The 13,657-nt window shown below is 36.4% G+C and overlaps 1 protein-coding gene across 2 annotated transcripts in view; it reads left to right on the top strand.

Moving 5' to 3' along the window:
* The window catches only part of LOC145688357 (uncharacterized), a 154,122-nt gene that overhangs the window by 54,718 nt on the left and 85,747 nt on the right, over positions 1-13,657 (top strand). For both annotated transcript variants that reach the window (XM_081762505.1, XM_081762504.1), the window contains one exon: positions 13,408-13,595. In XM_081762505.1, coding sequence (XP_081618631.1) covers positions 13,408-13,595 — 188 coding nt within the window. The remainder of the gene's footprint in view (positions 1-13,407; positions 13,596-13,657) is intronic.

Below are 13,657 nucleotides of genomic sequence, written 5' to 3'. Positions count from 1 at the left end.
TTCCACACTTCGCTTTCCTTATTCACACACCACCATCGCTAATGTGTCTGTTTCCGCGGACAAAATCACGTGTGATCCCTCAAATTGTGCCCAGTTTGGAATCGGAAAAATGCAAACTTAGCTTATGTTGGGCACTTAGCACACATTCGCGCATGGTTTTTGCACTTATTTATTTATAACATATAAGTTTGCAAGCATATTATAAATGTGTACGCACCTGGTGGACAGGTAAGAAACCAAGAAGACGTTAGATCATAAGTAGGAAAAAATGAATGGTAGCGCTCCTCAATTTTACGTATGCTAACTGGGAAATGTAGGCAAACATTAACAGGGAAAAGGATGTAAAAGACATTAGTATAACATGTTCACGGTGAAATATGTATAACTGTTGAATCAATTTTCTCCATCAGTGATGATTCCAGATTTTTTTTTCTGGTGGTGGCGAATTTCAATATACTGGGGATTAAATGTGTTAGTAACGATGAAATGTATTAGTAACTGGGAATCCACATTGAGCACGATAGGTTATGTGGTTCCCAGGGAATGTTATGGTTATCGGGGAGAAATCCCACTCGGCTGATCCCTGAAATATCACTGGTCCCCTGAAATCAATTCTTAAGCTAATCTAAAATCCTTTTCCTTGCGACTTTTCCGTCTCAGATACACGATGGAGACATGTAAATGGTACCGTTTGAAAGGCAGTTCCATTCTGAAGAGAATGGTGGGCGAAACATTATCCTAGGATGAATATGGATGTCTCAGGAAATGTTTACCTGAGATCCTGAAAAAAACATGTTTTTGGTTAGGCCTAATTTTATTATTTTATGGCAGGCTTACTTTTGCACCTAGAACACTGAAATTTTGCACAAACATTCACTCCACCGAGTAGTATTTACCAGATTCTTTTCAGATCTCTGCGTTAAAACAGGGAGAGGGGCAAAAAGTTAGAAAAAGTGATATTTTAACCAGAAAATCCTTTTCTTCGCGATTTTCTCGCCTCAGATACATGATTGAGACATGTGAATGGTACCGTTTGAAAGGTAGTTTTATTCTCAAGAGAGTGATGGACAAACCGTGATTCTAGAATGAATATAGATGTCTCAGGAATTTTTTTTAACTGAGATCAGGGTCTTTTACGGTAATATGGGGTATTGTGGGGATTATTGATAAATATTTTTCCGCCTTTACGATTCAAGATAGAAGCATGAAACTTGGAACACATATTCAGTCTACCGGGTAATATTTATCAGATTTTTTTTCAGATCTCTACGTTCACACATTGCCGTTCCAGAGGTCCCCAAAGTGTGACAAAAAAAATCTCGAAAATTTCCCCTTTCCCCTCAATTTTTCCCCCTCCTGGCATATGGTATGGGAATGGAAGTGATACCATTTGAAAGCCTGCTCTATTCTGAAAAGAATGAGGTGTGAACCATGATCCTAGAATAAATAGTGACAATGCAGTAGCTGCTTGACTGAAAGTCTAAAAAATACCCCAAAAACCCAAGCTCTTAAAAACTGAATGGTAAAACCTATTGCATACTGGCAACTTCAAAGGCTTCAAGTAACGAAATGAGGCATATCGAAGGGGTATAGATTTATTAAAAAAATATATTTGCACTTGATATCGTGTTACTTATTCAAATTTGCTACAAACTCACTCCAACATCTATTATACATAGCAATTCATCTCCTTTGTGAGTCTCATATCCTTTACTTGTGTGAGTAAGGAGACATGCACAGTGGGAAGGAGATTCATGGTCATAATAGAACGATGCGCTGAGTAGACAGCACAGGTTCAGCTAGTCTCTATATTAAAATGCTAGGTTTATATGTTTGTCGCCAATCCTTTCGACAATGAGATCTCGGCAACCACAAGTGCTAGAAACATGCCGTTTTTACTTGCCGATTCCAAATTTTCTGTAGATTGACCAGTTCTCATTCAAATTTTCAAAAATCGTGTCGTTATTGTTCTATTCAACATTTTAAGGGTCGTTTTGAGCCCATAAGATTAACATTGTTGCAAGCCGAAATTACGGAGTTAGGCAACCAGTAGAGAAGTTACGTATGGCAGGTTGACGGACATTGCAGGCGCTTTGCTTAAATATGAATAGCAAAAACCTATTGTATGTTGGCAACTTAAAGTAGGGATGGCCACAAAGTTCCGGTTCCGGCCGAACCGGTTCTTGGAGATCCGGTTTTCAAAACAGGTTCCACAACCGAATCTTAGAAACCAGTTCCAGACCTGGATCCGAAAACCCGTTTCCAGAACCGGATCTTAGGAACCGGTTCCAGACCTGGATCCGAAAGACCTCAAAGACACGTAAAGGTGACACAGAGTTCACCTTGAAAACACTGCAGACTACCACGCGCTTCTGCCCTCCCCGGCCAGACCCGTTTGTACCCCTTTCCAGAAAAAAATGTTCCAGCAGTGGGTGTTTAACCAAATGAGACAAGCGGCCGCCGCCTGGGCGCCTGCCTGTCGCTTTCACATAACACACTGTTCACAGCCTGCCAGCAGCTCGGGTTTAGCGTAGGGATGGCCACAAAGTTCCGGTTTCGCCGGAACCGGTTCTTGCAGATACGGTTTTCAGAACCGGTTCCAGGCCTGGATCCGAGAAACCGGTTCCGGAACCGGATCTTCTAGAACCGAAAACCGAATTCTGTCCATCCCTACTTCAAAGGCCTGAAGAGACGCAATGAGGCGTACTCGGACGGATATGAATTTATTAGGAAAAATATTTCCATTTTGATATCGTGTTACTTCTAGAAATTAGATACAAACTCACTCCAACATCTATACATAGCAATTCACTTCCTTTGTGAGTCTCCTATCCTTTACATGTCTGAGTAAAAAGAGATGCACAGTGAGAAGGAGATTCATGGTCATAACAGAACGATGCGCTGAGTAGACAGCGCAGATTCAGCTAGTCTATATATTAAAGTGATAGAAAAGTTTATATGTTTGTGACCAATCCTTTCAACAATGAGTTCTCGGAACCAAAGGCTCTACAAAGATACCGTTTTCACTGATCGATTTCAAATTTTGTGTAGATTGTTCAGTTCTAATTGAATATTAAAAAAAAAAAAAAAAAAAAAAAAACATGGCCGTTATTTCTTTATTAATTTTTTATGGGTACACTGGAAGTGATGAAATTTTAAAAAGGTAAAGCATCATATCCTACACATTATACATTCCAACACTACATATTTGTATATTCGGGTTGTATATCTCTTAAGCTTTTGTTTACTGGCCAAATGATAATGAAAAACGAAGGAAAACAATTTCTCAAGTTTGAGGTGAATCCTTATTGTTTTGAGTATTTTGCCCAATGAACACAACATATCACTGACATAATTATGTAATTGTGAGTGTAACATATTTGCTTATTACATACTGCATTCCTTGGAAATTGTTAATGTTTTGAAAGTGAGGTTTCACAAAGTCGGGACTTACGTAATTCGTACACGAACTTGACAAAAATTAGTAAGCGAACTCTTAGGGCCCCAGAAATGAATTGTAGCAAAACAGACTTTTCATAAAACTGAGATCTAGTTAAATTGCTTTCCTGAATCAGAAAACGGTAGATTCACCTCATTCTTTGGAATCGTTATCTCCTGATAACCGAATTTTCTTCTAAACTAGTTTTTCAGTTTAGACGGATACTTGAAACCGGCATTTCATAGAAATTGCCAGCAAATGTTATTACAAAGGAAATGAATTTTCTTGAACTCAACCATGAGTTAATGTGTATAAATTCAAGGTCTAGCAAACTTGCTTTATCTTAAGTGAAAATTTTAAATTCGCATTATATTCGTGAAAGTTGTGACACAGAATCAACTTGATTCACTCATGTTTAAATGTATTCAATATTATTGTACCTGCCGCTTCCTACTTACATTAAATTTGTGCAAGAAAGTAACAGATTCATATTCTATGAAACAAAGTCACTTCATACCAGATTTACTCCATTACTCTCAACGGATTAAAGTTAGAATCCGTGTATCCAAAGAAGTGTTGCCCCGGCTCTCCTGTCCGGGGGTGTAAGTGATTAAAAGATTCATATTCTCTTAGTAATAAGAAGTGAGTTTCATTTAACAGTGTCAACCTAGGGAAGACTTCCAAACTATGCGAATTTAATACTCAAACTTGAAGTAGTACATCTATAATTATTGGTTGCAATACATTAATAACATCAAAAATAGAACCTGTTCCTCGGACGCCGAATCTATATCAAAAAGCCATTACTCTCTATCCCTTATTCTTTTTGTTCTATGGCGATAGAAGTTGAAACAGGAAATAGTTACTTTGAACCATTTCCGGTCTGAATAGAGGCCTAGGAAGGCGATATAATCCATTCTTGAGAAATGAATTGATTGCGAAAATACCCTTCTCGATATCTCTTACAGTTTTTGATCTACGAATTTTCGTTTTTCTCCTTCGGTAGTGTGTATGGCTTGTGATACGTTCCCTTGAGACTCTGAATCGATTTCAGAAAACCACTTGCCGCTGTCCATTAGTATTTTTGTTCTACGTTGGTAAATGTAGAAACCGAAAGTGGTTAATTTGAACCACTCCCGGTTTGAATAGAGGGTAATCAAAGAAGCCAGAACTATTCTTTGAATGCTAATCGACTGGAAAAAATCCGCTTCTCGATATCTCTTACCGCTTTTGCTTTACGAAAATCAGTATAGAAACCGGAAGTAGTAGTAACTTTCAACCACTCGCTTTCCACTTTTGGTAAAATGTTGCGAACTTGAAGTAGGGTGTTCCCTTGACACCCTGAATCGATTGCAGAAAACCACTTGTCGTTATGTGATACCAATTTTGTTCTATGACGATAAATGTTGAAATTGGAAATGATTACTTTGAATCACTTCCGGTTTGAATAAAGGATAAACGGAGAAGATGAAATTTATTCTTAGGACACTGAATGTATTGCATATATATATATATATATATATATATATATATATATATATATCGATGTCTCTTATTGTTTCTACTCCATGGAAATCAGTATTAAAAGTGGCAGTAGTATTAAATTTGAACCACCTAAAATTTTAGTATAGGGTTGTAGATTGTGATTATACCTTCTCTTGAGACTTTAAACCGGTTGCAGAACACCACTTGTCGCTACCTAATACCATTTATGTTCTATGGCGATGTGTGATTAAACTGGAAATGGCTAATTTAGACTACGTATGGCTTGGATAGAGAATTAACGACAGAAATGAAACCTATTTTGGCACACTGAATCGACTAGAGAAAACCGCATCTCGATATATCTTACCGTTTCTGCTCTGTGGAAATTAGTATTAAAACCGGAAAAAATAGTAAATTTGAACAACTTTCGGTTTTGGTTGAGTGTTGCGAATAGTCATAGTTTGTTTTCTTAGCACATTGAATCGTTTGAAAAAGGGATTTTCACTCTTTATTATAGCAGCCAAAATAATTAAACAAGAAATAATCATCACTTCTCGCTATCTGTTACCGTTTTTGTTATACGGCAACAAACGTTGAAACCGAAAATGGTTAATTTCAACTGCTTCCACTTTGATTAGAGGGCTAACGGTGGAGATGGAACGTATTCTTGGGACGCTGAATCGATTGCAAAATGTGACATCTTGATATCTCTGACCATTTTTGCTCTATGAAAATCAGTATTGAAACCGGAAGTAGTAATAAATTTTAACCACTTCCAGTTTTGGTGGAGTGTTACAGGTTGTAATTATTTACTCTCCTGAGACTCTGAATCGATTGCAGAATCCCATTTGTGGCTACACTGTGTAAATTTAAAATAGCGACACTTACTCGCATATGTTTTTCAGAAGATACATTAACCATTTTTTTTACATGAATTCCTGATAGAGTTACAACGCATATTCGCAATGAGCAGTCCACCTTAATACTTGAGCCACAGTTTCAGCTTATCCACATGGATATAATGAATTTATATACATACTATATATAAATAACTGTGTGTTTATAAACAAAATCCTTTGTAGAAATAGTAGTACATTAAAGTCAAAAAATCAAGAAGAATAGCACAAAAAAGGACTATCTTAAGGGTAAGATATATTGTGTACGACCACGGGGAGGTACAATAGAGCAAACTGGCATTTTATATGACTACCATGGGCTTTTTCCAGTACAGCTAGTCGCCGAGGCATGCTGTTAAAAAGGCCATTGCAAAGTGCAACTTCGATTTCAGGGAGCCACATCCAGATTATCTAGTCCATAAGTTCCATCTTATTGGGAAAAAAATTGCTACTCAATCTTCTGCTCAAATTGACGCACAAATTTTCAACTGGATTCATATCAGGCGAGTTTGGAGTCCAGAGAATCAATATCATCGTGGAAAACGAAGTAGTACAAATTTTCTTCAGAAAAAGTAATTTTTTACTGTTCTAAGAACTTTATGTTCCAGAATTTGAAGATATTTTCGTACGTCGACCTATCTTTTACTTATCTCCACCCTTTTGAAAGTAGGGTGAAGTAAGTCCATGCCATCACTCTGTTACTGAATTTTTACGTCTCGGAAATACAATCCTTGTCAAGTTCCTCGCTCATTCGCATACACAGCTTCACACCACAATCCCTTCCAACTAATCTAATGCTCGTATTTATAAATCTCCCCCAACGTTAGGAGAGACACCTAACGTTAATTACAAGTTGGAAAAGGCAACAAAAACATAAATAATGATAATACTTGTCAAATTTAATTTGGAAATGCATAAGTTCTATCCAACGGTAGCAAAATTGCTCAGATCATCCAATATTTACACGTACTCTTCTATTTTAAGGTTTCATATATAATTCTCTTTTGCATTTCATTCATCACGAAATTAACTTAAACTGACATACAAATTGTTTCTTAGGAGGCGAGTTCCATTCATAGATTCATAGCTGCAGATTCCCTTATGAGGGCTTAAGTCTTATGGGTATAAATACAGCATGCAAATACATATGCCTTAAAAGCTACAATGGAACAAAACACCAAACAAACTGTGTTAGCTGTCCACTAAAAGCAAGAAATGTGTTTGATCTAGTCAAGGAACATGGTGGGCCCATGAGGAGGTGCATCCGTAGTGAGCAGGCGCGTAATCAAATACAATGTACAAAAACATGATCAAGCCTGTACTAGGTGGCCACTAAAAGCAAGAAGAGTATCTAACCGAACCAGGGCGAAACTAATGGAACAATGCTGGGTGTCTGTGGAGAGCAGGCGCGCTAACAAAGGTGGGTATGTGCGTAAACAAATATAGTGTAAACATACTATGTGAAATAATATTCCATAGTTCTTCTATGAATTGTATGAGACATCACATTCCATAGCCCAACTTCACTTTCAGTTTAACGTTCCACAATTATGCCGTTTAGGCCAAGAGAGACGATGATTAAGGCAAGTGAATGATGGAAGAATTCGTGGCATGAAAATGTGGGAGGAAACGAGAGTACCCGAAAAACCCACGAACACAATGTTATCCACCACAAGCATACTTGGCCGTGAATCGAATCAGAAATCCCACGCACCAGAGGTAACCGCTCTACCACTGAGCCACCGTGCCTGTGCGGATGATTCTAGTATGTTGCCGTGAGACGTTGAACCGTTTGCCGAAAAACACTTCTTGCCATCTGTTACTGTTTTCTTTCTATGGCGATAAACGTTGTAAGTGGAAATGGCTAATGTGAAGTACTTCTCGTGTAAATAGAGGATTAACGGAGATGAGACGCTGGATGTATTGCAAGAACCACTTCTCGATTTCTCTTACCGGTTTTGCTCTGATACCTGTCGACAGACGGTCGGACAAAGCCGTTCCATAAGACTTTCGGCATTTACATAGCATAGTTTGGAAGTGTATCAATATTCACGAAAAAAAAATCTCGGAAGTACGAAGTTTTGTGTCATTATATCCGGCCTATCTGTTGTCTGCGTTATCATTCATGTTGAATTTTTACAAGTGAATGATAGACTCATATTTCCTAAAGCGAAGAGTTTTGGATTCATAATTTCGTGTCGTTGTGTTCAACGATTAAAATAAAATAAAAATGAGCTCGTTAAATCACATTTACAAGCAATTTTCATTTATTTCTTTTCTCTAGTGCGAGCTCCTAGGGATTACAAATATCAGCTTCGGTAAGCTTCACCTTATTCAGTAATGCGATACGCGGTAAGAGTACCGAACGAGTCAACCACTAGTATTTCGCTCTTTATACGTGTGTGCCACTCGGCAGTCAGTATTTTGCAACCACTGTTCTTCAGCACTACACTTCGCCCATTTCTTTGCGTCATATTGATTGTATTCAAGCAAGTGAATGATAGAGTAGTGTTGTGTGAACCAAAAACCTCCCATATACCAAGTATTCCTTTATGGTCAGCAGTAGAAAAGAGTTGTGTAATAATTGTAAAATTATTCCTCTTCCCCTTCTATTTAAGGTAGAATTTCAAAAATTCATGTAAATAAATTACGTTCATAAAATTCATATTCTGCGTATCAAAAAGTATCCATATTGCAAATTTTATGTCTGTCTGTAAGTATTTCAATAGAAACGTTTAATTAATGAAATAGTAAGAAAATCTCTTACTCTTCTCTTCCCAAACCCCTTTGAGTAGGATTTCTTAAAAGCCTGTTTTACCTACGGTCTAAAGTCTGAGGAAAACATTTGTACAAATTTCAACTTCCCCTTTTCCCTCTTAGGTGTTGAATTTTGTAAAAGCCAGTCCAGCTTGTTTTGTGGGCAGCAGTTTCAGAAATCTGTAGGGGGGCGAGTAACAAAACTCAGTTTACTCGTAATCTGCGATCTAATTACATCTGTATAAATTTTCAACTCCCTGGGCCGAAAAGTTTCGGAGATCTGATTTTACACCCCTTTTCTCGCCCTCCTCCTTAAGAGTCGATTCTTTGACTGGCCACAATCCCAATTCTACAAATGACCGAGAATTCAAAGAGAGTATTTATACAAAATTTGAAGTTCCTGCGCCCAACTCTTCCCGAACTTTGGTGACGAGTTAATGGATTTAGTGTATTACAGGTATACTAGCTGAAAAACCAGTCTTCGCAAGGAAGAAGAAATAGTGGAAAGTATTTGAAAGGAATGTTTGATCATTTTTCCTTTCCTTACGATGTGTATTTGAATCAAACTAATAATTAAAAAAAAAAAAGCCCTCTACCCGATTGCTAAGTTCAAAAATTCATTTCATGGTGCAGCCTTTATTCTTTGTTAGAAATTTAAACTCCCTTCCCCCGTTAGGATACTTTTTCAATCAAAGTGAATAGACAAAAAGCTCAGGTCGACTGAAGTGCTAATTATGTTCAAAAATTAATTTTAGATGATTCAAATGTTTCCTCAATTCGATTATTTTATGAATACGAAATGGGAAATTTAAAATAATTTAGGAATTGCCCCCTAACTCCTAAAACCGAATTTTTCAAAAACACGGTGGCACATGACTACTTACTTTTACTAATGACTTTATATTACCAAGTTTCATTTCTTTAATGTAAGAGGCTCATGAGATACTTAATTTTCGGCGTACGTGGTTACCTCTTTCGGGTACTCATTTTAATGAAAATGGCATGAAAGAAACTCGGATCGGCCCAAGTGCTACCAATGTTCAAAAGTTTACTTCATTTCAAACGATTCAGCCGTTTTCTCGTGATGATGAGACAGACAACGTCAATTGTTTTATATATATATATATATATATATATATATATATATATATATATATATGAGAAAAAATGATAGAATTTGTCTCCTTGCCATCTTAGAAGTGGAGTTTCTGAAAACGCTGGAACCGTGTCTACTTTATTTTAATAACGAATGTGTATATTAAGTTTCGTCTCTCTTTTTCTAGCCATTTACCAAATCTTCAGAACTTTAGAAGTAGAAGCTTGACATTTTGTAGGAATGTTCCCCATATACCACAGATTGAGAACAACACCAAGTTTTACGAATTATGACACCTACGGGAAAGGAAAGAGAGACTTGAAAATATTTTCTCCGTTTATCGGATCTCTGAAACTGTTAGATGTAGGAACTTTAATCTTTTTACAAACGTTCTCCTGTAATCCTTAGATGGGAATAAGAAAACGTTTTGCTAAATACAGTCTCTCCATAGAGGGGGAGAGGAAATGGATTGGAACTTTTTTCGCAGGTTACCAGATCTCTGAAACTACTACCCTTAGAAACTTGGAAGTTTTACGCACAAACGGTATCAATGAGCTATAATATTAAGTATGAGCTTTATGAAATACATCTACTGTGGAAGATGGGGCGTTAAACGTTGTTTTACGACCGTTACCAAAACTCATGGGCTCTTAGGTGTAGAGACTTGTAAAAATGTTATCCTTGAATTCTAGACTGAATATAAGACAGAGGTTTAAGAAAAGCTTTACCCAAGAGAGGAAAGTGGTCTTGAAGGATTTTTTGTCATTTAACAGATCCCCGGAACAGTTGGGAGTAAAAACTTGAAATGTACACATTTTCTAATTGCACACTAGACTGAGAATAAAACAAAGTTCAGCGAAATGCCACGGGCAAGCAGACTTGAAACCTTTTCGCTGTTGACCAGATATTCGAAAGAACTTGACGTAGGTAAATAAAATTTTGCGCTAATGTTCTGTTCTTGACCATGGATAAGACGGTATTTTCTGAAACTTAGCATCTAAGAGCGTGGAAAGGGGAAATGAATATTTGCATCCTCCAGGAAGTTCGTAATTTGTACAATTTTATGTTCTAAATCCTAAACTGTGTGTACCATGGAATTCATAATATTGCCACTCCACTCCAATATACGTATGTTGATTAAAATGTTTTCCATTATTATTATCAATTTCTTTTGAAGACCTCAGTATACATCCACTAAATTTGTGTATGTTTGACGTACAGAATAAGAATATATCATGGGAGAAGTTGATTTGGGTAAGTTTTGAACTTGTAGAAAGGCATTTGAGGAAAAACTATCTAGAATCGATTATGTGAGAATTTACGTAACTCGAGTTAAATTAAACTTGCATCAACACATATTTTGAAACCAGAAAAGTTTGTATATAATTTTCAAATATCTTCCATTAAACTTATTCATTCCGTGCGGAGAACGTGCATTCTACTAATATTATAAATCCCCCCTTTAGATACAGAATTTTCAAAAACTCTGAAAAAATGTGTTCACTTATTTTTAAAGGTGAGTTTTTGTGTCGAATTTCGTGTTTTTAACTTTAGGAATTTGTGAGATGCATTATTCGTGGCAAAAATATTTGAACCCCTCTTGACCTCCCTTAGAATACGAATGTCCAAAGATCCTTCATTATTTCTTTCTTTCGTGATAGAATGAGTATTCTGTCCAAATTTCACGTTTCTATCTATAGTAGAGTATATTATACATTTTCCTCATAATTCTAACCTTTACACCAGTTATTCTCAGCTGGATGCTCATGTTCCCAGTAAGCCGCTCACACAAAGCAAGGAGAAGGCAGCAAACCTAGCATTGATAGTAGACAGTCGTAATAGACAAACAAGGCGTAGTTGATGGCTTTACAGATACACTACTCGTAGATTCATGTCTAATAACTTTGTTTTATAATGTCTAATACTCGTAGATTCTTAGAACACTGCCAACCTTGTTTTATTCCACTCCTCGTACTTAGTGCCCTCCTCTTTTTTGCACAACCTTTTCTCTTTCTCCTCTCTGGCTCCCATCATTAAAGCCCACTCCTACGTCATACATCGGCGAGTTGAAAATGACTGCCTTAGACTGACAATTGTGACTAAATAATATATTTCCCAGAAAACCTAGTTAACATTCGACTTACCTTTAACCTAACTCTGGGGAGATAAAACCTTAAAGTGTGGAACGAGATGAAATCATCAGCTGCTCTTAAAGTCAGCCCGAAACAAAACCCAAATTAAAAGCTCTAACTAATTATTCTCAACTGGATACTTCATTCTTTCAGATAACTTACATGCGCTGTAACACATACACTTGTTAGTTATTATTACTCATATTGAGTATTGATCAGTGAATTGGAATTTAGGTGTCGAGGCGAAGGTGAGTGTAATTAATGATCATTAGCACAGTATAATTTTTGTACTCAGGGTGAGTTCCCTCGTGGCTATATGGTTAGCGTACGCCCTTTTGGCGCAGAAAACTTGGGTTCGATTCTCGGTGGGGGATCATGTGGTTCAGATCCCACGTTAAGCTGTGAGTTCACGTCTCACGTAGTCTCGGTGCTGAACGGGACACTAAATTCCAAATCGGCTTTTGTGCCTAGAAAATCGACAGAATATTTTAGTTGTATCCCAAAGTTTATTATTAAAATTGAATCAATGGCCATAACTAATCGAATGATTTTTGGTACATGAAAGTTATTGTTTCTTCTTGCACAGTTTCTGTTTGATATTTTTCTTTTTTTTTTATAAAAAAAGAACAAAAACTTTTTGCTTTTGTCTTTAACTAGAAAGATCGAAAAAGAAATTGTTTCGAGAGAAAAGTCAAAGATATAATTTGTGTAATTTGTATGTGCGAAATTTGAAGACATAATTGAAATATTGAGATGTATTCAGCATTGTGTAAGAAATTTAGAAATGTGTTGTAATTTTACCAGAAAACGTTCATTAAACATCATGTATTAGAAAAAAATATTGTAACTTCTGTTTTTTGTGTCAATTGTTAGGTGATTCTGCAGAAGACAATTATCTTCTGATGTCAGTTATAAAATATAGCTCGACAGCAATATCTTGATGTCTTGAGATGCTGAAATTGAAGGAACTTGTGAACTAATACAATATTCTATTGATATCTGCTTACAACAATTGATCGAGAATGAAACATTTCTAGCCATTTCCTTCTGTATTTGACATGTGACTGTTTATTACGGCATATTTAACTATAACTCAAAGTCAGCCAGCGATCAAGTCATTCTTATCATGTCAGGGCATTCATATCTTTGTCACATTACTCTACTATCAGAAAGTTGCACTTGTGATAAATATGTAGATAAACTTATGAAGATGTGATTTTGAATTCATTCGTTTACACGTACTTGTACAAAATCATTTACTTGTACAAAGTCAATTGATTGATTATTTTTCGTTAAAATTACACAACATGAAGATTGTGAAGTCAGATCTATTATTTACGTAGGCCCCGACCCACACCGAGACTTATGTACTGTCCATTACTAGTTGTACAAACTATAATGCAAGATCAAGTTCTTTAATATCTTTCTACTACAATATGTAAAATTGCGTGTTATTTTTTGTATATTTGTTTTTAGTTAATATGTGTAAAATAATGTATTTTGTTTCTTATTGAAATACTATTGTCGTTTCATCCCTTGACTCAAAAATAATAATTAAAAAATACGCTTACCAAAATAACATAATACTATTTTTATTTTCAGACTGTAATACATGTCTACAATAAATATACTCTTGAAAATACAGTGTATAATCCTCTCCGCTCCAAAAGACCTATTTCTGCTCCCAATGAATCTCCGAGGAGTTATGTCAACCGGATTGTTGCGCAATCACAAAAGAACTGTGATTTCTGTAACTACAAGACGATGACATCATATGATGAAATAGGAAGGTAAATTGCAGTTTTTCGTCTTTTCTTTCTCTCGCTTACGCTGTACTCTTAGGCGTTCAATT

Source organism: Thermobia domestica, chromosome 6 (assembly GCF_964235325.1).
Source record: "Thermobia domestica chromosome 6, izTheDome1.hap1.1, whole genome shotgun sequence".
In the NCBI taxonomy this organism is placed as follows: Eukaryota; Metazoa; Arthropoda; class Insecta; order Zygentoma; family Lepismatidae; genus Thermobia; species Thermobia domestica.
Note: the sequence above shows the minus strand (reverse complement) of the source record. Positions and strands in the feature narration are given on the sequence as shown.